A 22,617-nucleotide genomic window follows, 5' to 3' on the forward strand; every position below is an offset into this window, starting at 1 on the left:
ACATACCACAAAGCGCTATCGTGAAAACCTTGGAGAATCTTTGACACTCTTTACCACGCGATAAGTCACTAGTTTCTGCACTATAAATATCTCATCACCCATTCCCACGGTTACAGTATCCTATTATCGAAATGAAAAAAAACGTAATTGGCTATTAATTTCCGAAATTTCACTCTCGATACAATTAGTGGATCCAGAAGATAATAGTTTCCTTACAATTACCCATATCACTGTTCACAAGAACAATTGAGCCTTTAAATTTGGTCTCAATTAATTGAGAATAAAAATCGGCAATAAAATGTTAGGCTAATTACATGCACAAAGTGTTGGATCTTTATCCTTGAATACTCGCGACAAAAGGTCAACCCTTTTCATACCATAGTTAAAAATAGCATAGTTTAAAAAATGTATGAATTGTGATATGTGGGGACACGTTTTGGTCCCTCGATCAAAACGCCAAGTTAATTGAAGTCAGCTTTTTGAGACATTGGTCACGTTATGTGGAATCCGATTGATTTCCGTCCGCCTATCTTAGAAACTTCACTTAGAGAGTTTATCTTGTAAATTTACACTCAACATAAATTTATTTCCTTTCCTGATATTTTTCCAGCTTTTAAGACATTCAGCAGTCTAAATTTTGGTACTTCGCTCTGGTAAACTCTTGAAAAAAATAACTCTTGTAACTCTGCAGAAGGATATACAGCTGGCTCTCATTAACACCAAGATGCTTGTAATTCTCTTTAGGATAAAAATTAGACATATACATTGAATTAATGCAAATTAATTATACAAAGACAGGATCTATGCTCTACCCTCCCCGCTTAGTGAGCCTAAATTTGGTACGTGCCCCAGGTGCGTGTGTAGTTTATGAGATACTAAACTGTTATCTAAAAGTTCATAATTTGAGTAAAATGGGTAAAACTTTTTTGCCCGCTAGTGGAGGGCGGAGAACTCAGTCAAACAGAAATATAGAATAGATCCCAAAAGAGAGATAGCCAGAAATGGTCGAAATTTGGATAGTAACGCACGTTGTATATATTAGCACGCTATCGAGTGTCCCAAATTTCATAATTGGAAGCAGATTTCCGCAGAAACATCTGAAATTTGTAAGTGCTCCGATCTTTAGGCATATCTCAATGATGGAAGACAGTAGATCTCAATGACGTAGCTTAGAGCCAACATAATTCCGCTAGGAGCGACATTTGCTTTTCCATTGAATCTGAAGTTTTCTGGGTCATATTCTCCAATTACACTCCCAAATTCACCTTTCAGTTCATATCTGAATACTCCTTGAGAGGTCAGAAGGTCGCCCATCCCTGGTCCAAGCCCAATGAGTTCAAAACTGATAGCTAAAATAATAACATCTATTAGTTTTTCAAGTTATTCATGTTTTGAAAACACAATTGCATCTAATGATCAAATTCTCAAATTTTCAACACACTGTTAGTTGATTAAATAATTCTTCAATTTTTATTTTACCAAGTTTTGGTTGGCAAATTTTGCGACAAATAGTATTTCAGTAAAAATTAGAAAGCTACACCCGAAAACCGCGTTCTTAGTTTTTGTTTCCATTGTGTTCCTAAACATCCCGGGTTTAGGTGTCAACGCTAAAAACCGCTAAAAAAATTTAGGATCTGTGATAAATGCACGGAACAAAAATTCGCTGCCAAAATTGAAAAGCTTAAAAAATTCAAAAAGTTGTATGAGCAGCTAAGAATGCGTCGAGAGTAGTGAAAAAGTTTGGTAAAACGCAAACAGTACAAAGTTTCACTGCTAAATTTGCACAATTTTCTATCGAATAAATTTTTTGATGAAATTTTGTAAAGACTGAGGTGAATGCAATAAATGCTGTGAAAAACAAGCCGCTTTTGTCGCAAAGTCCATATTCCAGATTTTGCCAACTGCAGCATTATTAGTAGCAGCAATAGCATGTTTTATCTTTGCGAAAAATTTTTAGTTTAAAATTGATATTCTTATTTTCTGAATAACTTTACTGTCAAGACAAGCTAGATAACAAACGATATCTCAACAATTTATGACTTGCTGCTATAATGGTTGCTAATATCAAATGTAGTTTCAATAAATTTTTTATAAACTTTTCTGGTGCACAAACTATTCCTTTAAATACCTCAAAACGTTTTGCTCTCAGGTTTTTATGCTCACAGGAATTATAACTGAAAAAAATTATAAATGAGTGTTTTTTATTTTTGGTGTAATTTGGGTATGTTAGTTCCCCATTGTATGGGAAATCTCAAACGCCAAGTATTTTTGAAATGGCGCGAATATGAGAAAATCAAATTGTAAATAAAATGTGTTTCAGTCGATTCACGGTCGTACTCAAATGAAACCAAACATGGTATTTAAGATACCGAACATAAACCGACAAATGTCGGAAGAATTGTTCTTGAACGACAGGCGAGGCAATTTAATTCATGGTCTTTAGTATAGATCAATTTTTCTTCATGGGTGCAAAAATTTGCACCCATAAATTATTTGCATAATTTGCATTAAAAAACACACACACGTTTACAATAATTGCTATGAACTGTGTTCAAGAGCAATTAACCATGAGAATTTTTGTTACTTCTGAGAACGATGTTGATAAGAACGCATGATACCAAAGTAAAAAAGGAAAAAGTTAGTTGGAGAGCACAAAAATAGGTTTACTTTTGCCTATTTTTAAAACTTCGTGCGGTCAGATTTAACTTTTGTCAGTTCAGAGTCGCCTATGTCCAGACTATTGTGCGTTTTGAGTTACCCATGTCGGGAACTTCGTCCGTTCACAGTCTCTTATGTCCAAACTAACTCGCGTTCGAGGTTACCGCTGACCAAGCTTTTGTGATTTCAAAAAGGTTTCCAGACCTTGCAATTTTGAACAAACTACGCCCAGCCTTGTGCATCCATTTGGGTCTGGACAAATACAATTTTTGTCTTGAACCTTAATCTGGTAATTGAAAATGAGAGAAGTTTCATTTTAAATATATTTTTCTCGAATGGTTTTTAGATAATGTTTCTTCAAGCTCAAAAAATGGGCGTACTAATATTCTTTTGTTCTTGCACACGATTTGGTTTTCACCTGACCATCATAACTACGGGCAGAGTTTTGAACCAACAACATAAGTTGGATCCAATAGCTAACTAAAAATGAATCACGTCAACAGGAATGGTGTTTTTCTAAAATTATTTCTTTAAATCTAAACAGGACGGCCTGTATTGGTCTGTACGTGTCACAAAAATCCATTAAAAGAAATTAACGATTACTGAATTGTAAGGGAACCAAGTTTCTGCAAATTTTTCTTCACCTAACTTGAATTATTTTACCGTATTCATTAGGAAGTCAAAAAAAATCTGATTCCAATAACTCATATATGGTTTGACTTTGATGTTCCCATGTTGCTTATAGTAAGGGTTCGCCCGTTTCCATTCAAAACTTCTCGGGTATTGGCAAGAGTATATTACCGCATTGATATTGTAACATAGTTCTGATTCAAATGTCGCAATGTTTCGATTAAAAAACTGATTAGTTTGGGAATTCAAAAGAAGGCGAAATTTAAGCGGCCTTATTATGTCTTGGTATGCAAGCAAAGGTATACCGCCATCAAAACAAATGAAGAAATTACAACAAAATTTACAGTCACAATGGAACGTGTAACGAAGGAGGTAACTTATTGGAAAGACGTCGTACACCATACTCTATGCAGAATGCTTCTAAGATTGTTGAAAATGTCGTTTTACCGTTTTTGAGGTTGGTGCCACATGCTGCCGTATGTTTGTTTCCGAGGAGGATTTTGAGGATTTTCATTCAAGATTCTGAGTGGGCCTGAATTATTGAAGGTGGTGTTTTGCAGTGCATGCAAACGAAATAAAGTCATTTTTCATTCGAAGTAAAATGATTTTGAAGAATAATTTTGTCAAATTTCATGTTCCTTTTCCGTTTGTTACATATTTTCCGCAATGTTGCGGAATCGACAATAAAGTGATAAAAATGTTTTTCCGATTTTCAATATTTGTGGACTTAATGGTTTCTGTACATTGGAGCCTTTTTGTGGTTTCCAATGATCTTTCATTATTCTTGTTTCTCCCTTGTTGTTTACCTTTCGGTCATGTTTTGCTTGTAAAACAAGACAACTAGAAGAAAGCAACCAAAGGAACAAAGTTTAAAACTGAAAACATAATGCCCACGGACGCAGACAAAAATAACAGTTCTCAATGTTTTGAAAAATATCGTTTTTATTTAATTATAAACAAATGGCCACTGAAACTAGAGAAAACACAAAATTGCATGCGTAAAAGTTAGTATATGGGGCAGTCGCGAGCCGCCTGAAAACAAACCAGATAGGTTTAATGGTGACTTTGTAGCGTAGTACATTGTCAACAACTGTATTAGTCCAATTTATGAAAATTTTATGACTATTGTATGGTGTTAACACTACGAATAATTTATATTATTATTATTATTAAAGAGGAAAAAACGAAAGAAGAAGATAGAAGAAGTATAGACAAAAATGCAAAAAGTTATCTTATGTTTTGTCAATAAGATCTTTAGCGCAACTGCCCTCAACGGGAATTGAAGCAACTGCCCTATCACTGGATTCAACGAGACAAAATAAAACAGAATGCGCTTGAAAATTTGAAAACGACAAATTTCAAGATAATTTTGTTTAAAGTTTTTAAATGCAATGACTTCAAAACAAACTCCGCCATGTTAAGTGTTTCTCATTGATCAACAAAAGGATCAGCAGAAACTTCACATATAAGAGAAAAAGGACAAAAATGGTCAAAAATTGTTTAGAACTTCTGGGAATAAGTCTTTTTAAAACCACCATTAATGAGTTGCTAAAATCTATTTGATAGAATATTTGCAAAAAATAAAAACTTTACTGGCCCATTAGGCTCAAAAAACAAAAAATGGTAAAAATCGAAAAACAAAATAAAAAGTCATCAAAATTTACTAATTTACTGTATAGAAAAAAATAAAAACTGATTGTTGGTTACTCAAGCTATTGATAACATTAAAGGAAAAAAATCAAGAATTTTCAAAATTTCTGCAAAAAACACATTTAATTCAAAAAATGTCAAAAAAAAGTTGTAACGAAAGTAATTTTTTAGGTAGTTTACAATCATTTCATAAGCCACAGAAATTTATCTGTTACAGCTCTTCGACTCAATCTGTTCATCTTGTCAGTGTATTCTCCTAACATTAAAAAAGTTTCCAAAAGTTTAAGAGGATTCAGCAAAGAGGACTTTTAAAACTTTGTTTACTGACTGCTGTTGCCATTGTTGATGCCAGCCCTCATGTACTGTCCATTTGTATTCTGAATATAATTCAGCTGAAGGTACACAAACACAACAGCACACCTCTGTCGACCAGATTGTTTGTAGCTGTTGTCACACGCCAGTATAATCTAAATGACGTTTTGGTAATCAATTAAAAGCTTCGCAATTCCAAAAACTTACCAAGAATGAAATTAAATCAAAACGGGCTATCCACAGCGAAGACTCAAATTTCTTGAAGCTCAGTAATAAAGTTAATTCTTCGCGCAAGATGAATAAGGAAGCAATTCATGAGCTGACATACGTACATTCTTATGCACTGATTCCTCTGCATGATTTAATCAAAAAATTATAGGCTTTTCGTATCTATTCTTTGCTGTGTCTTTTACGGAACTCAAGAACAGCTCGGGCATCTGGGGTTGCCAAAACAGAATAGATCCGGTATTTTTAATGTTTTTTTTAAAAAAAATGCGAATCAACAGGTGTGGGAAAACAAAAGTACAAAAGGGCTCAAATGAGAAGAAAATTAGGACTGCTCAATGTAAAATGTGATCAAACATTGATTGAAAAAAAAAACAAAAATTCAGGTAATGGAATTCATAAAGTTTTTCAATTCCAGCCAGCTCACAATTAATTCTTGCTATTCCGGTCCAGTCTCATGTTGAATACGTTTTTGTCATACTTATCGGTCGACCTTATCCAATTCCCCTAGCTCCGACCTGGATGAAGTTACGCTTCTATTGACTCTTTTCGATGACGCTATGAATTGTTATCAGACTTTTTAAATTCGAAAAATTTCTGAGAGGATCTACCTGAAAAGTGTTGGTGTTACTCGGATCATTAACAAGGTCACCCACATTAACCCAGGTGGCTACCATTCCGAATCTAGTTTTGAAATCAACATCACCAACTAATGATTTGACGCGTTCAACGTCCTCAGCCCTCAGATTCCGCAAAAATATTCCTAATCCCGCTGATCCAGCTTGCCGTTTATGCCGTTTTTCTGAAGAATTGACGTTGTTGTTTATCAATGCAGGAGCAAAAATAAGTGATTTTGAGTTATAGAAGTCTAAAGGGCGACTAGGGAGATCTTGAACAGATTCACATGGCGATGATACGAAGCCGTCAATGCAGACGCAATATTTCTGAATCGTTTCATCCCAAAATACCATCTGACCTAGCATTGTCTGTTGTTGTGAACAGGCTCCGTTTTCTTGAGATAATTCCATATCATCACTTTCATCTCCAAATGGTAAACCGATACCACCTAATGATTTTACCGATACAGTAGTTGCTGCTATTACTGACGTTATGTCAGGCCTTGTTTCAGTCGACAAAGTTATTGTATCTGAAATACTCGGTGGCGAGAATGTTGTCGAAGTAGTTGGATCAGAAGTAGTTGAAGTCGAAGATGTTGATGAATTAGTCGGATCCGAAATAGTTGAAGTCGAGGAGATCGACAAAGTAGTAAGACCCGAAGTAGTTGAAGTCGAAGATGATGACGAAGTATTGGGTTCCGAAATAGTTGAAGTCGAGGAGATCGACAAAGTAGTAAGACCCGAAGTAGTTGAAGTCGAAGATGATGACGAAGTATTGGGTTCCGAAATAGTTGAAGTCGAGGATGTTGACAAAGTAGTCGGATCCGAAGTAGTTGACGTCGAATATGTTGACAAAGTAGTAAGACCCGAAGTAGTTGAAGTCGAAGATGATGACGAAGTATTGGGTTCCGAAATAGTTGAAGTCGAGGATGTTGACAAAGTAGTAAGACCCGAAGTAGTTGAAGTCGAGGATGTTGACAAAGTAGTAAGACCCGAAGTAGTTGAAGTCGAGGATGTTGACAAAGTAGTAAGACCCGAAGTAGTTGAAGTCGAGGATGTTGACAAAGTAGTAAGACCCGAAGTAGTTGAAGTCGAAGATGATGACGAAGTATTGGGTTCCGAAATAGTTGAAGTCGAGGATGTTGACAAAGTAGTCGGATCCGAAGTAGTTGACGTCGAATATGTTGACAAAGTAGTAAGACCCGAAGTAGTTGAAGTCGAAGATGATGACGAAGTATTGGGTTCCGAAATAGTTGAAGTCGAGGATGTTGACAAAGTAGTAAGACCCGAAGTAGTTGAAGTCGAGGATGTTGACAAAGTAGTAAGACCCGAAGTAGTTGAAGTCGAAGATGATGACGAAGTATTGGGTTCCGAAATAGTTGAAGTCGAGGATGTTGACAAAGTAGTCGGATCCGAAGTAGTTGACGTCGAATATGTTGACAAAGCAGTCGGATCCGAAGTAGTTAAAGTCGAGGATGTTGATGAAGTAGGCGGATTCGAAGTGGTTGAAATGTAGGATGTTGACGAAGTAGTCGAATCCGAAGTAGTTGAAGTCGAAGATGTTGACGACGAAGTTGAAGTCGCTGAAGTAATTGATGCGGAAGATGTAGGAGAAGTTGATGTTGTTGCAGAGGTAGTTGTTGGACAAGTTTCATCTACACCTTGTATGATGTCAACTGAGTTTCCTTGCTCTAACTCGAACATATGTTGCCCTGGTGTCATTGTATTTGTACTTGTCGACCAAAGGTCACCAATTGAAGGGCTCCCCGAGCCAGGAAGCTCCCAACTACCTAGGCATCGAGCACAATAATCTTTTTGAAAGAAAACTGTAAATTACACTTCCAATTCGATCTAATTATTGCACAAACTTTTTCCATTTTGCTCACTTAAATCAAACGGCTCTAATTAGCTGATAAATGGCTACAAAATATAAGATTTTTGGAGTCAAATTGTGTAAGTATGGAAGTGAAACAAAAAAAATTAATGCTTCATTTTGTAAGGGGGTTGCGTAATTCCAAAAAGACAGCCACAATTCAATCCGAATAAAACGACGCTACTTTTGTGGCATTGTTCACTACAAACGCAAGAAAACATAGTATGCTTTTTTTTTCAAGATCATTAATTTTAGCTGCATTTTTGATATTCAAATAAACACACCGAAGTAATGAAAAAACCGAGAACCCAAAATCGGCAAAAGGACATTGTGGATGTATTACACCTGTCAAAAGTGATTTTGTTGGGTAAATTTACTGGAATCTGTCACCAATTTTAAATCCACACTCCTCGTTAAAATTGTTCACGCCGTCACAATAATTCATTTCGAAAAAGCCTACAAACATTTAGTGGCTTTTCGACTATCCATATCACTGGTCAACAAAACAATTAAATCTCTGAATTGGGCTTCCAATAAAAGTAATTGTCTTAGATTAATAAAGTTTCAAGCTATCTGGTTGCTCAAAATGAAGGACATGGGTTACGTTTATGCGTGGAACAAAAGCCACAAAAATTGTGTTTTACCGTCACCTGTTACTACGATTTAGGCTGCCAATATTGTTCTTAACTTGGAAATATGGTACGTAAAGACAAAAAACTGTCTTTGCAAGTGTGCCTGGTTAACTGTGCAAAATTTTATGTGCCGTGCCAAATTTGCTCGTTGTTGTATTGATTCAATCCAAGTATTGCAAATTTTTAAATAAGCGCCAATAAAATTTCGAACGTCTGATCACTCAGTGAAAGTTATAATACAGCTTTTTTTCTAAAATCTGATCAAGGAAAATCAATTTAAGGAAAATCAAATTAAATCTAACTTGGAGATAAGGACTCAAATTGCCGTAATTAACGTAATTAAGCGTTATTGAAAAAGATCTTATGTCAGTGAGTAAAACTGTCTACTTATTGTACAAATTATGTTATAGAAGAATTGACAAAAAAATGCTTCTCCGTATCTTATGCCCACAGTTAAATAAGCTATTAATCTTACTCCGTAATCAGAGTTTTTTTGCGTTTAGGCAGGAGCAATCAATTTAACAAAAACCTTAAAATTTGTTCGTACTACAGGGTTTGTGAACTAGTGAAAGCATAATACTTAATAGCAATTTGTTAAAAACTATGTCAGAAAAACTATTGAATAATGTATATCAAGAAACGTACCAGATTTTGTAACGTTTGTGCAAGACCTCAACTTCTAGTCTCCAAAATTAAAGATTTGAAATAATGACACAAAAGGATTATTAGGGATGTTGTATGCAAATAAAGAAAAGCCACCCCTCTGAAGCAATTAAAAAGTCACCCAACTGGGTAGTTATTTCCCGGGTCAAGGCGTCACCGCCATTCAACGCAAAATTAAGCAAGATAAGCGGTCAATGCGGGAAATTTTGCAAGAAAAGTGCTGAATGTGGCGAAATTACATAAATCAGGTGGTGAATGCGGTGAAAAAAAAATTATCGCCTGGTAGCAGTGAAATTACATAATTTCACCGCTGAGTTTAGCGGTGAATTTGCATAAATTCACTGCTCTGAAACAAGTGTCCAAATTATGTGAGATAAGCGGTGATTACATAAATTCACCGCTTAACTTAGTTTTGAACTTACATAAGTTCACCGCCTAGAAAAAATAGTTTAAATTGTGTCAGATCAGCAGTGAATGCGGTGAAATTAATGGAAAGTAAGGGAGGAATTGTTAAATTAAACCCCCCCTGAAAACTGCCCCTTTATCATACATCTTTTTGACACTTTTTTTCGAAGTGGTGATTTTTTGCAATCCTTACAAAAATTCACCGCGCTTGTTTTACAGAAGGTAGAGTGATTTTGATTTATACAAAACAAAAGTGCTAGAAGTTTGTGAGAGATGACGCAGTGGAAGAAGACATGGATGATATGCAAGAGGTAAGAGATTCGAACCCTTTTAAGGGCGGTGAAATGCGGTGATTTTTTGTAGATTCACCGCCTACTATAGTGGTGAAATTACATATTTTCAACCCATTTCACCGCTAAATTATGTACGAAATTTGCGGTGAAAAAAACAACTTCTCACTGCTTATTTCACATATTTTTCTGATTTTTCCTGGATCCGGGTTCTGGATTGGTTAGCTATACCTAAAAACTAATAAACTAGGAGTTTGAACTTAGATAAAGATACATTGCCCGGCAGTTGTTTGGGAAAAAATTTTAAAATGGTGTCTAATTTGACACCAATCAGATGGTTCACAAATCATTGAATCTCTTCCGAGAGTTTAACTGACATGCAAGCAGGTTTGAGCATTTTTCTAAAAGCTGTAAATCAACTTTTTATACATATCATTTGTGATAAGCGAGAAGAGCTTTATCAGTTCACTCATGATAAGAAATATCTGTAAAATAGGTAGAAAAATTATGATATTGATGATAACATTTTGTGGAAACTAAATCTTACAAATTTTTATGGTTTTTGAAATCAGAAAAGTAGAATAGTATAATATAGATGCCCCCAGTGTTCCAAATTCCAATAATTAATTATCAAAGACAAACCAAAAACATTGATTGTGCCGAATGCTTAATCTCAACGATAGGGTTTAAATCTCGTTGTATTCATTTTCACAGTAAAGTGCGAAATCAGAAAAAAAATGACACAATCAAGGATATTGAGGTTGCCGATGATTTATTTCTTCAGTTTGTATCTTGAACTTTTTCCAGAGGAAAAGAATACTTTGTCGTTCTGCGGTTAAACTTTTTTCACATTTGAGCGAATTGAGAGAAACTGCACAAAGTTTCAGTGGCATGATTACATTTAGTTCCTTTCATCCACAATAAACTTTTGATTAATTAATTCAGGTCACATCGAACAGTTTTCTTTAAAATTTTTAGATATTTTTGGCAAAGAAGATTGTAATTTATTGGGTCTTTTTCATGAAATGTAAACAAGAACATGAAATGCAGATAAAACCATTTTCAATTTTCCGCGAGACGGGTTTCTTTATGCTAAAGTACTGCAAAAGCAAAGATTATTATCTACAAGGGTCAGATTTTAGTGCTTCAATAATTATGGACAAAAAGTTGTACACTTTTTTCAAATGTAAAGATTCTGTCCGAGGGTAGCCCCGTCGATATTTAGTGCAAAGTGAACAAATCAAATATAGACAGAAAAAAGCATTAAAAAATAGATATCAAACAAAACAATTCTTCTAATGGTTTGACACTCTTCGATCAGCCCTCTTCAAAATATACAGTTTTGGTAGAATAAAAACAACCATTGAAGCAAAATCGGAAATCTCGTCTGCTCTAGAAGAAATTTGAGTGAGAAGTCATTGAGCAAACCAGGCTGAGCACCCAGAGCTCTTCAAAACTGAACCATTGTTAAAACCGAAACAGCATATAGACATTTTCACATTTGTACATACTTTATTCTTGTCAGAATAAACACCAATTAGTCCTTTTTCCAGAGTCAAACTGTACTTCTGGTTTTATCTTAATCTTGATCTGCCCATAAATATTATCTTTCGACTATCAGCCTAATAATCATTATAGTATAATTCATGTCAGCCTGAAAAAATCAGTGTTTCAGCCCTGATCGTCAGCCTAAACTACACAAAATTTAATTTGTTTCAGCGCTGGTTTTTCATCAATTCTAATGCATTTTCACACCATAATACATCAAATCGTAGCAATATTTGCATCTCACTTCATCACGATTGCTAAGTGACCCGTGAGATCGTGAAAACACCTGCTAAATGACTCGGGAGATTGCAAATACACCTGCTAAGTCACCAGGGAGACCTTGAACACACCTGCTAAACAATCCGTGAGATCGTGATCAACTCTGCTAAGTAGGCCGGAAGGTAGAGATATACCTCCTTTCATTATACTACAATTATGCGAATTCACGCACCATGTCGCAACCAAAACGGAACCCGAACGCACCCCAAACGCACTTTGAACGCACCCCAAAGTTTCGCCCGGTATCAGTATCCAGTAGCAGCATCAGCAGTAGTATGTACTCAGTATTCAGTATGTATGTAGCTAATTTAACTGATAACGTGTCCTGATAAAAAGGTGACAGGTAACGTTTTACAAACTATTATTGACATAGCCACGTTAAGATAGCCATACTGAATTACTATGGGTGGTCAGCCCAGGAAAGTCTAAACGTATATAGTAGTGTACCTTCGTCGACTAAAAAAGATTAAACAAGGCAGTTTCAAAAAATAAAAATAAGACTCCTCGGTTAAATCAAAAGTGTAGAACCTCTGGCTTGGAGGTCATCCCTTACATTAACCTACAGAAAAATGTAGTGCAAACAAGTCAAATTCCCCGAATAACACAGCAATTTGCATATGCTGTATTTTTCTCGGGTACTTAGGCGTACTTCATCTTGTATAGTTTGTTCGTTGGGATTTAAAGACATTTCAGACCCGTCTGTAATCAAATAGACTAATCCAAAATGTCATTAAACTAACAAAATAACACAAACTGAAGATAATTTGAGAAGCAGAACTTAGGAAAGAAAACTCACTTTGAAACTGCACAATAGTTTGGTTTTTGAGCTGTAGCGTTCCATATGCCTGAAGCTAAACTTATTTTGACTCAATTGCTCCAATTTTTCCACCTGCATCAAAAACAGCAGCAAATTGTTTCAAATGAATTAGCATAAATCAGGCTGTATCCTGGACGTTCTTTCGACAAGATTAAAAAAACAAATAAAAACAAACATATGCATTAATCAGTTATTCTCAGCTCAAGAACATTTTACGTTGGCATTTAGCAAAACTAAAGTCAACAATCAAATTAATGTCTTAACTGTTGCTGATCAGAAGTAAACGAAAACTAGTTTCCTTTTAAGATACAGCCCTCTTCGGTATTGGTAGTCAATACCGAAAAAGCAAGATAATTTTCGAAACTTTTTCGAAAATTATCTTGCTAGGTTCCCCTAAGCGAAAATTTTTTCGAAAATTATTTGGCTAGGTTCCTCTAAGCGCGCTCGTGTTTCCCAGCTGAAACCACCATGTACACTCTTGCAATAATGTGCTTTTTTCGACATCCAATCTACGTACCTACCACTATTTTTGCGGCCAAACACAAAATGACGTTTTACAAATGGCTATGTATCGTTTTGATTATTTTTTTGATCCATTTTTTATTCCAAATCTGCCATTTTTAGCCAGGTGACTCACCCACTATTGGACCCTGTTGTTTTGCCGTACTCCTCCTTTCCGTGCCCCTCAAGAAATTAATTTACTGTGATATGATTGTTAGTGCCAGTCAATACTACCGTACGAGAAGTGCCTCAAATCGATAGTATCCATTACTGATCCCTGAGACAATTTCTCTCAGACACTCGTATTAATTGGAGATGCGGTTGGCAGTTTCTTCCTGTTTTGCTAACTTTATGCCTGATCTAATTCTTACTCTAATATATTTGCTCGATAACAAAAGCATCACGCGTGCTTTAAGTCGTATAGCCGGCGCATGCTAGGACATATTCGCAATTGTAGAGCTTTCATGAGTGCAACTTCAAATCTTATGAAAAAAGGGTATGTGCCTACACATATAGGAGCTACCGGGTAACCCGACTCTTACAACTAAATTTAAATCATTAACCCAATTGATTGCCAAAATCGAATTTTTTTGTCGTGTCATCTACTTCGTGCAACAACGCATTACAAAAACGCAGCACTTCAAAGTTCCCAAGAGGCATTGAATGTCTCGAAACCTCTCTAATTTCTTACTTTCACTGCCTGAAGCTTAATTTCTCCCCTGAATTGTTCAAGGAACGCTGGCCTTGTGCTCTGAATACAAGGTACGCTCCCACTCTTCGCAAAAAGACACAAGAGCAGGATGGTGCAATTTTGAATCAGAACGACGAAATGATACAAGCATATTTCTTGGCAATTATGATGACAACTTTATAATTTGATCCGTAAGTTCCATCGTTTGATTTATGCCTTGGGGTAAAATGTGGCGACCCATTGAATTCCTATTGAGCTGACCTCTTCAGCTTTTCAATTGTTTCGGATACAGTTGCCACCTCAAGAAACAGCAGATGTCAGTGCACGAAAAACCTGACTTACGTCCTCGGGAAAGTTGAAATCAATTAAATACTACAATCGAAGAACTATAACCAACCTTTGCTGACGATTGTAACCCTTTGATTAGAAAAAGTATTTTGCTTTAGATAAAGAACAAATTTTTAGTGACCATCATCGTAATTCAAACAAAAAAATGCTATATCAAAAACGGACGTGATTTTGACATACAACGTCAGTTGAAGTCCACAGACTGGGAGAATCACAGCCAATATCCCAGCAAAGAGGGAAAGCAGTGCGAGCAAGAAGTGCGGTGCTCGATCAACAGAACAGTAGAAAACTGAAAAGACGAAAAACACACATTCTAAAGACAAAGACCATTTGAAACACAGATTTATGGTTGTACCAGAAAACGAGCTGGACGATTTTTTTTATCAAAGTCAGACCTAATGTTTCAGACGTCACCATCGCTGATCGTTTTTCCCCGCTGAGATCAACTTGAAAATCGTTAATAATCACTTCATGTCCAGAAAAAACAAAACATCTAAAAATTCCTACTATTTTTTCAGTTCAAACAGCATTATGAGAACATTGTCATTTATTTATACTTGTGTTAATAATTGAATACAGTGACAAAGTCATACGGCAAGAAATTATTTAAAAAACCAAAACACCAAATAATATTGTTGACGCCAGAAAAATTGAAAACAGGTGATTGAAATTTTCGCTTCACATTCGGATGAAAGGTAACTCAAGCTCACTTTGTAATTATATTTCAGCGATGCAAAAATCCATTCCTTGAAAAGTGTAAACAGTCAAACAAACACGAAAATTGACAATTTTTTGCGATGACAGAAAATTAAAAGCCGTTGCACAAAAATTTCGAATGAACGGTACCTAAATAAATGTCAACATTATTCAAAAAACGGAAATTGACTAAAAGCATTGTATAAAATTATGGCTTCATACTCTAAGAAAAATTAAATCTAGAAGTTCCATCACATTACTGAATTAGGTTTGAGTTAGTCTAAAAATGATTGCCTGATAAAATAAACATAATAGTTCCAATCCTAAAATTGACGAGAAAAAAAAAACGTTTTTGACACCAGAAAATTCAAAGAACTTCGATTTAGTTTTTGAATGTATTTTAAATTGAATTCGAATTCTAGCAGTTGAACAATGTTTTCAAAAATATGACTATGCAGAAAAATTTCAAGAAAAACTGAAAACAATTGTTAAAAAGCGAAAGCCAACAAAAAACGTTCAGACGACTGAAAACGTTTGGCTCTAAATTCTGATGACACTTAATTGAATTATAATGACTCAAACTCATTTCTATTTCTATTTTGAAAGAATGACCTACAAAAAAATCTGAAAAATCAACTCAAAAACCGTCAAAAATAACTGAAACTTCCTGTCATCTCCTGAAAAAAGAACAGAAAAGCCTAAAAAATATCTTTTTGAGCAGCACATATTTTTGAAGAAGGCCTTGGTCTCAAATGTCTTAGTTTGATTTTTTGGTAGCCGGTTGGCATCTATACAATAAGAGAACAAAAGAAGACTTTTTGGTTTTCTTAATCAAAAAAACCCTTTTTCTTCATAAAGAGATCTCAAAATCAACTGAATTTTTTTAAAAAAATCGAAAATTGCAATTATGAGGCCATTTCCACATATTAAAGGGCAAGGGAAGCTCAACATAACAGCGTTGACAAAAAGTAGAAGAAACAATACAATTATAAGACAAAAATTCAAGCAATTTTTCTCAATCTTGTTGCGGTTTATTCAATTTTTCAACATTTTCTACCCTTCCTGGAACCCTTTCTGTCTCAGAGCAATGCATTTTTAACAAATTTTTTGCTCTTAGCCCACAGAAAAACTTTTAAAAAATTCAATTTTAACAATCTCAATGTAAAAAATTTTTTAGTTCTGGTCCAATTTTTTAAGTGTATAATTGCGACATAACACAATATTCCTGTCTACTAGTGCAACAAAAGCAATTGTTTAAAAGAGTTGGTGTAATCCTACAGAAAAAACTGTGCTTACGTGACAGAAAACGTGCAGTCGTTTGGCTCCACTAAACATTGTTAAACATAGATTGAATGAATGGCTTTTAACTTTTTTCATTGGAGCAGAAGCTAAATTCAGTCATATAATTAACACATCAATTTTGTGGGAACGTTTGCGTCGTTGATGTTCTCTTAAAGAAAACACTAATATCTTTTTTTCATCATTTTTTTCGCTTTTTTTTCGGTTCCTAAAGCCATTTTTAACTTTAGCAGAGAGATTTCACGTCTTCAAGAGAAAGTCAATAGAACACAACATTTAGCATAGTTTTCAAATAAATTTTTGCTGATAAAAAGTTTCCAATTTGTCATAAACATTCTTGAAGCAAGACACGATCAGAAAGAAAGAACCAGCTCAACCCGTAGCAGAAAACTAGTCTGCAAAAAATTTGCAATCTTTGTCAAAACTCGAAAAAGCGGAGATCATAACTTGCTTTAAACGAGAATTAAATTCTCAGTCCTTTCACACCAGACCGTGATGCACATTTCGCAGTCCGATCAGCCGATAGGAGTCAACCTGATATTGGTTAATTTGTTCAACTGCCTAATGTGCCACCTTTCAGCCTCTAACCAGCGCACATCACTCTCAACTATCGCACAACTCAAGTTTTAGCATTTCAAGCTTTGTGTCACAGCAAAAGCGAAAGTTTGATCTCAGTAATGCGCTGAAACTACAACAGATCAGCAAATAGTTAAAAAATTAGAAAATAGGTTTCTTCTAATCACTTAGTCAATCCTGTTGTTTATCCAGAAAGAAACAGATTGCCAGAAACAAACAAACCAGATCAAATGTTAGAGTATACCATTTCGAGTCCCAACACTATCACGGAAACTGAGCCCCTCCAACGGTTCAATTCGTAAAATTAGTTGATCACAGTCGCATAAAAACTCCTATGTTTTATTTCTCGGTATACTTCCATGTACTTAGTTCTCAGTAAGCCTACCCAACACAAACTGCACGCGTTTTCTCATCAGAACCTTTGTTGTTTTTTAGGAAGTTCAAAATTGACAATCATTCCAGCAGCTTACAGTTAAAACTTCTCCTGAAAATTGCGGTTATTCTTCTAATTCAACAGTTTTGCGTCTTGTCCTCACCAGCAGTACAAATAGCCATTATGAAACCTACGAACTGTAGTCCATTTTTCGCAGATCGCAAATTTTAATTTAAGAGTCTACTTATCATTAAAACTATATCCCAAATCATTTCCAAGCGACTTCAAGGCCCGGTAATAATTTGCCGATTTACGTTTCCCCACAAAATAAACAAAACGCCGACTAACAAAAAAAACTAAATGCTCCAATCTATTGCTGAGTAATATAAATTACAACTGTCAACAAGGTGAATTATCAAACTTTAAATGATTTCAATTTTGTTCAAAATCTGCAGTTTGTTAATTATAGACATCCAATTGAATCATCAGCGTTCAAAAAACAAAAAATCAAAAGAATTCCTGTCACTTTCACGGACCAATTACTTACCTATACAGATTAATTCACCACAACACCTCAATTACAAACACAGACCATATAACACATTTGCAAAATTACGTGTTTGGAAAATCAAAATACTCGATAATTATTCTACCTATCTCTTTACCAAACGGCTTGAAACAAGTTCAAAAAAGTTTCGGTGACTCTCGTTGTTAACATTTTGTAGATTAGCTTGAAATTCAATCGCTAAAACAAGCAACTCTATCATCAAAACAACCAATTTTGTTGCTCGACTGTCTGTGTTTGAAAAAAAAATGGGCACGCATCTCATTATCTTGCATTCGAAGCAAGGAAGCATTTCTGGTGACAAAAAGCCACCAAAAGGGTTACACGCAACCTAATTAAATGAACCAAGCAATGTCAAATTGAGTTTCAATCAGACGCGTCCTACTCAGAATTTCCTCAATGGTTAGTGCTTCAAGATCAAACTTACAACAAAATTAATCGGGAAAAGTTTTTGAGGGCCATACTCCCTCTTCCAAAAATTCTATTAGAATCCTAACGGCGTTGCTTACACTATCTACTGAAACAACACATCTCAACATTCAATTTATCTATTTGCTCATCAAGTCAAAAACCAGAACTATTCCTTGCAAAGAAAATTAACCAAATCTTCTCCGAAGAATCCCAACGCCAACAAAAGAGCAAAAAAACTGAAAAGTAATCACAGTGATGCATAATACCCTGAAAGCCAATTTTGCCATCCATGTGAACAAACAACGTTGTAACTAAAAAAATAGTTTAAGCTGAAATTGTCTTAGTAACAAAGACCGTAAACAAACCTGTTCTTCAACTTGGCAATACCAAGTACGCATTGGTTTCCACCTAAAAATTGCACTTCCTGCAAAACAAAATCAAATGTCCAACAGTAACTTTTTCTACTGAAACTACAGAGTAGAATCAATATACACATTTTTCTAATAATCAGCCATTGACTGCGAAACAGCCAATAATTGCAAGCAAAAAGAAGCAGAATAGAAACCAGTTAACCGCTATGGAAACACCTTCATAACACAAAACAGGACGCAAAATGAGATGACCAAATTTCAGTTAAAAAAAGTGTTAAACAATTAGTTAGCGAAAACCGGCACCCCAATGCACCAAAAAACTCTTATGAGAAACTTCAACACACCTCCGTTTCTTTCACCAAAAAAATGACAAGGGCACATAGGCTTTAGTAGAACCTGCTGTTCAGGGCTGTGGTACCAGTTAGTCAGCACTTTCAATAAATCAACACTGATTCTACTTGAACCCTCTTGAGCATATATTACACTATCTTTGACTGTTGATTCTGCAAATATGTTTCAGGCAAATCAGACTAATGATCCTTATAAAAACCCACACCATTTTCAGTTTTCGTACTTTTCAGATCGCAAATTTGGCTCCCATCATGGTACAAACGTCTTGGAATTCACTTACTTCATTCGTGTAAATCAACAAAACAAGACTGAAATTCTCGACATGAGCCGTTGATACGAGAATTGTTCCTCAAATGTTTTTCATAAGATATCTGACCATGCAAAGAAACCTTCGTTTTCAATGTTTCCAGAAATTGCTCAAAAAGATCCAATTAAGACGAGTTTGTTCGACATTTCTGGAAGAGTTGAAGCAGAAAGAAACTCAATTCTACATCACTTTCAGCTTTCCTTGATCAAAATTGTTTCAAATTGTGATAGACTGAATTCAATTTAACAAAAAAGATATCAGATAAAGTTTTCACGTGAAAAAATTTTAAAGCTGGAATTTTCAGCTCATAGATAACTCAAAAGTTTAAACAGCCATCTGAAACACAATATTCATCTCGGTTATAGCTGCAACAAGACTTTGCAAAACAAAATGGAATAAAAATATGTAAAGTCAACTGAGGCCCCATGCTCACTTGTGGATATGGACCTACACTAAATCACGCTGTTGAGAGTCCTAACAAGCATGGCAAAGTAAGGCGGGTCGCAAAGGCTGCCTTTAAGTGCTGCAGACAGTCTCTCAACACCAAAACCTAAGTAAGTCCTGAACTGCTGATTAGTCTCAACTGCGTCTCCGGGTGAAGTCAACAGATAGCATAGCAGAAATTTTCATGCAAACGGCAATCAACCAATATGAACAGTCTGCATTCCATTTTCTGTGGACAAACTGCAATGAAGTTCAACATCGTCTATTTATGCGAATAGAGTTTTTTGCGATTTGCCCAGCATCTGGCGCTAACATTATCTGAAATCCCTGCTTCAACAAAATGCTAGAGTCTAGAAAATCACTTTAAAAAATTGGCAGCTCTTTGTATACCTTCAAGTAGAATTTAAATCTCATGAGAAAAGTTCGCGCCTTGTCTACTCAATCTTTTATTCTTCCGGTATATTTTTTATCGGTAAAAATCTGCATCAAATAATCATACTTTGGCTTGATTGATGAGGATCTTAGAACAATATTTTCTAGTTTATAAGACTCTAAAAGCAGTAAAAACGTTCGCGTCTTTGTTTAGGTCTCAACAATCGCAATGCCAGCGTGTCTTTGACAGGCGAACGAAAACTAAGAGACAACAGAAACTTGTTCATGAGAGAGAAAAACTAATGTTGGCCCAATAAAGCAAACTTGTTTTTACCAAACTTGGATTTGAAGCAGCAGTAGGGAGAATTGAGTTAAACTCAGGTTTTTGAAGTAGTCCTATTTCTCACATATCCTCTGAACAGATAATCAGTTGGTCCTGGACTGGGTTGCAGGCTCAAATAATCAAACTTTTGCCAACCGCCTAAGAGAAAATTTACCTTGAACAAAAGCTAAACAATTAAGCCAAGTGTTGATATCGCACATTCCAGCCGAAACGCAAGTTGTGGCTTGAAGCCACGTAAACTATATGCTAAATGACCGCAGCCGTCAACTTTTTTGTTTTCGTATATAAGAAATTAGTTGTTGGCGAACACTTATCATGATGCTACAAATCTTCCCGAGCCAATTAACGACCCAACAGTTTCCTTATTTTGAACATAATTTCTTCCAGCATTAGCCTTTGTTCTCAATTTTTTGATCAGACAATTCATTCGACAATGTTCCGCAAAGAAAGTCCTCGAGTCCCTCCCTATATGCAAACTATTGCCATTCAACCTAATCCTTGTCAAGAAAAATATATAATTTCTTCACGTTGAAGACATCAGTTAGCTAATGACAAACCGATTATAATTTATAAACAATTAATCTGCATGAGAGAGCGCATTTTATGCTTGCCTCGATCACGCATTTTTTGCTTGCCTACTCAAAAAAACGTTTTCATCAGAGTACAGAACAAACCAGTTTAAGCATTTGTTCAGCAAACGTATTTGGTTTGCGAAAATGATTACAGCGCATCAAAATTAGCTGTATCTGAAAAACTTACAAAAGATCAAGTGCTTTCCACTAGCTTTCTTTCCAAAAACACAAATCCTCATAGTTAATTGTGATTTTTGCTATGTACCGTTTCACATAGAAAACGAGACACGAAAATTTGGCAAAAATTCCTTGCCTGTTCATTACCTGCTTAATCAACAAAGCAGTCCACCTTGAACGCTGTCCAGATCCCAACGTTGATAATTTTCCCAACAATTATTGACGTTAACGAACAGACGATGTCAACCAGCATTCTTATACAGTGACAATAGATTGATTTTTCTTGGTGCGTCAGAAGAGCTTCAATAATATAAAGAGCCTTAAATTCAGTTTAAGGCTCTTAATAATGACAGTAGCTGGCAGTGCTCTTAATAATGACAAAAAGAACAAAATTCTTGTAGCTACGAACAGGAGCTGGAAAATCAACCCACTCTTCAGACACTGCTGTAGCGGTAGTTGAGAGAGCTTGATACAGAAAGCAATAAGAGCACTGCCAGCTACTCTAGGCTGAAAAAAGCTCTCAATTGACGTATTCGAAGCAATTTTGTAGAGAGTAACCTCATTTTAAATTCAAAAAATCCGACAGATGTCGCTGACGATGTAATCTGGTCTGATTATTAATTCTCTAAATGACAAATATCACTGGCTGCCATTGAGATAATAACGTTGGTTCGAGTTTATCGTACGTGATTGTCATGACTGTGGCACTACTTGTGCTCAAATTTTTTTCGGAACTAGTGCGGGTAACATTTTGTGTTGTTCGATGCCTTACCGTTTATTCTCACGAAGACCAAGATTGATTTGTTTCTTCTGTTTAAAGTAAATGCTTTTACGGCTCCTGGTACAAATTTTTATTACGAAATCTTATCTTGTTATTGAGTTTTGCGATTTTTACCAATCACAATTTTGCTTTATCTCTTAGAGTCTCATTAATGAGAGTTCCCATCGGTTGATAATAGGGATTTAGTTTACCAAAATAACTTTTTCAGACCATGGCGATCGCTGTACGTGATATTAACTCTTTCATTTTTGAAAAAGATTCACGAGTTTTTGAGTTTTTGGAAAGTTCTATCGTAAGTTTGGGTTATCTTAATCTATAATCTCCTTAGTGACATACTTTTTCAAATTTTTTCAAATATTAACCTTTTTGATTGTACAGAAGTAATGAAAAGACACTGATAAGTTTCTCTGCTATAAAAGCGAGAAGATTCAGAGTGAAGTTGCACTTATTAACACTAGTAACAAAAAAATTGAACGGAAAGAATAATCGCGTACTTGCACGTTATGAAACAAAGGCAGTCGTATCTCTACTAACAAAAAACACCCCAGTTCGGGGAAAATATCCGGGCGTCCGAATCAAAATTCAGCTCATGCTCCAACAGAGTCAAAAAGTGCAGGTCACGTGTTGTTAAGGGGTCAGAGCTCTGTCTGCGCTCTAGCTGCAAAACATCCTTAGTGTACCCTTTATCAGTACTCTTGATCAATCGTCTTACCGGAAATGGTTTTGCAATCGTCTTACGGTTCTTTGTCTGGCTGTCCTACGGGAAATGAGAAGATTACGTTATACAAATTTCACAATTACAATCTTAGTGATGGTTACGAGGATAGGAAAGCTGGAAAG

The 22,617-nt window shown here is 35.5% G+C and overlaps 2 protein-coding genes across 2 annotated transcripts in view; both read right to left on the reverse strand.

The window, feature by feature from the left end:
• Positions 1-920: 920 nt before the first annotated feature.
• Positions 921-6,627, reverse strand: LOC142344543 (uncharacterized). The gene is made up of 3 exons (XM_075396305.1): positions 6,087-6,627; positions 5,267-5,405; positions 921-1,349 (listed from the first exon to the last, which is right to left on the reverse strand). The coding sequence occupies exons 1-3, from the start codon at positions 6,501-6,503 to the stop codon at positions 1,123-1,125; spliced, it is 783 nt and encodes a 260-aa protein (XP_075252420.1). The 5' UTR covers positions 6,504-6,627; the 3' UTR covers positions 921-1,122.
• LOC142344972 (uncharacterized) overlaps positions 6,514-22,617 on the reverse strand; it is a 41,331-nt gene continuing 25,227 nt past the window's right edge. Inside the window, exons 3-4 of the mRNA XM_075397056.1 lie at positions 6,583-7,882; positions 6,514-6,541 (exon numbers count right to left, since the gene is read on the reverse strand). Of these exons, the coding sequence (XP_075253171.1) occupies positions 6,514-6,541; positions 6,583-7,882 (1,328 nt within the window). The remainder of the gene's footprint in view (positions 6,542-6,582; positions 7,883-22,617) is intronic.

Source organism: Convolutriloba macropyga, chromosome 8 (assembly GCF_964194025.1).
Source record: "Convolutriloba macropyga chromosome 8, txConMacr16.3, whole genome shotgun sequence".
In the NCBI taxonomy this organism is placed as follows: Eukaryota; Metazoa; Xenacoelomorpha; order Acoela; family Convolutidae; genus Convolutriloba; species Convolutriloba macropyga.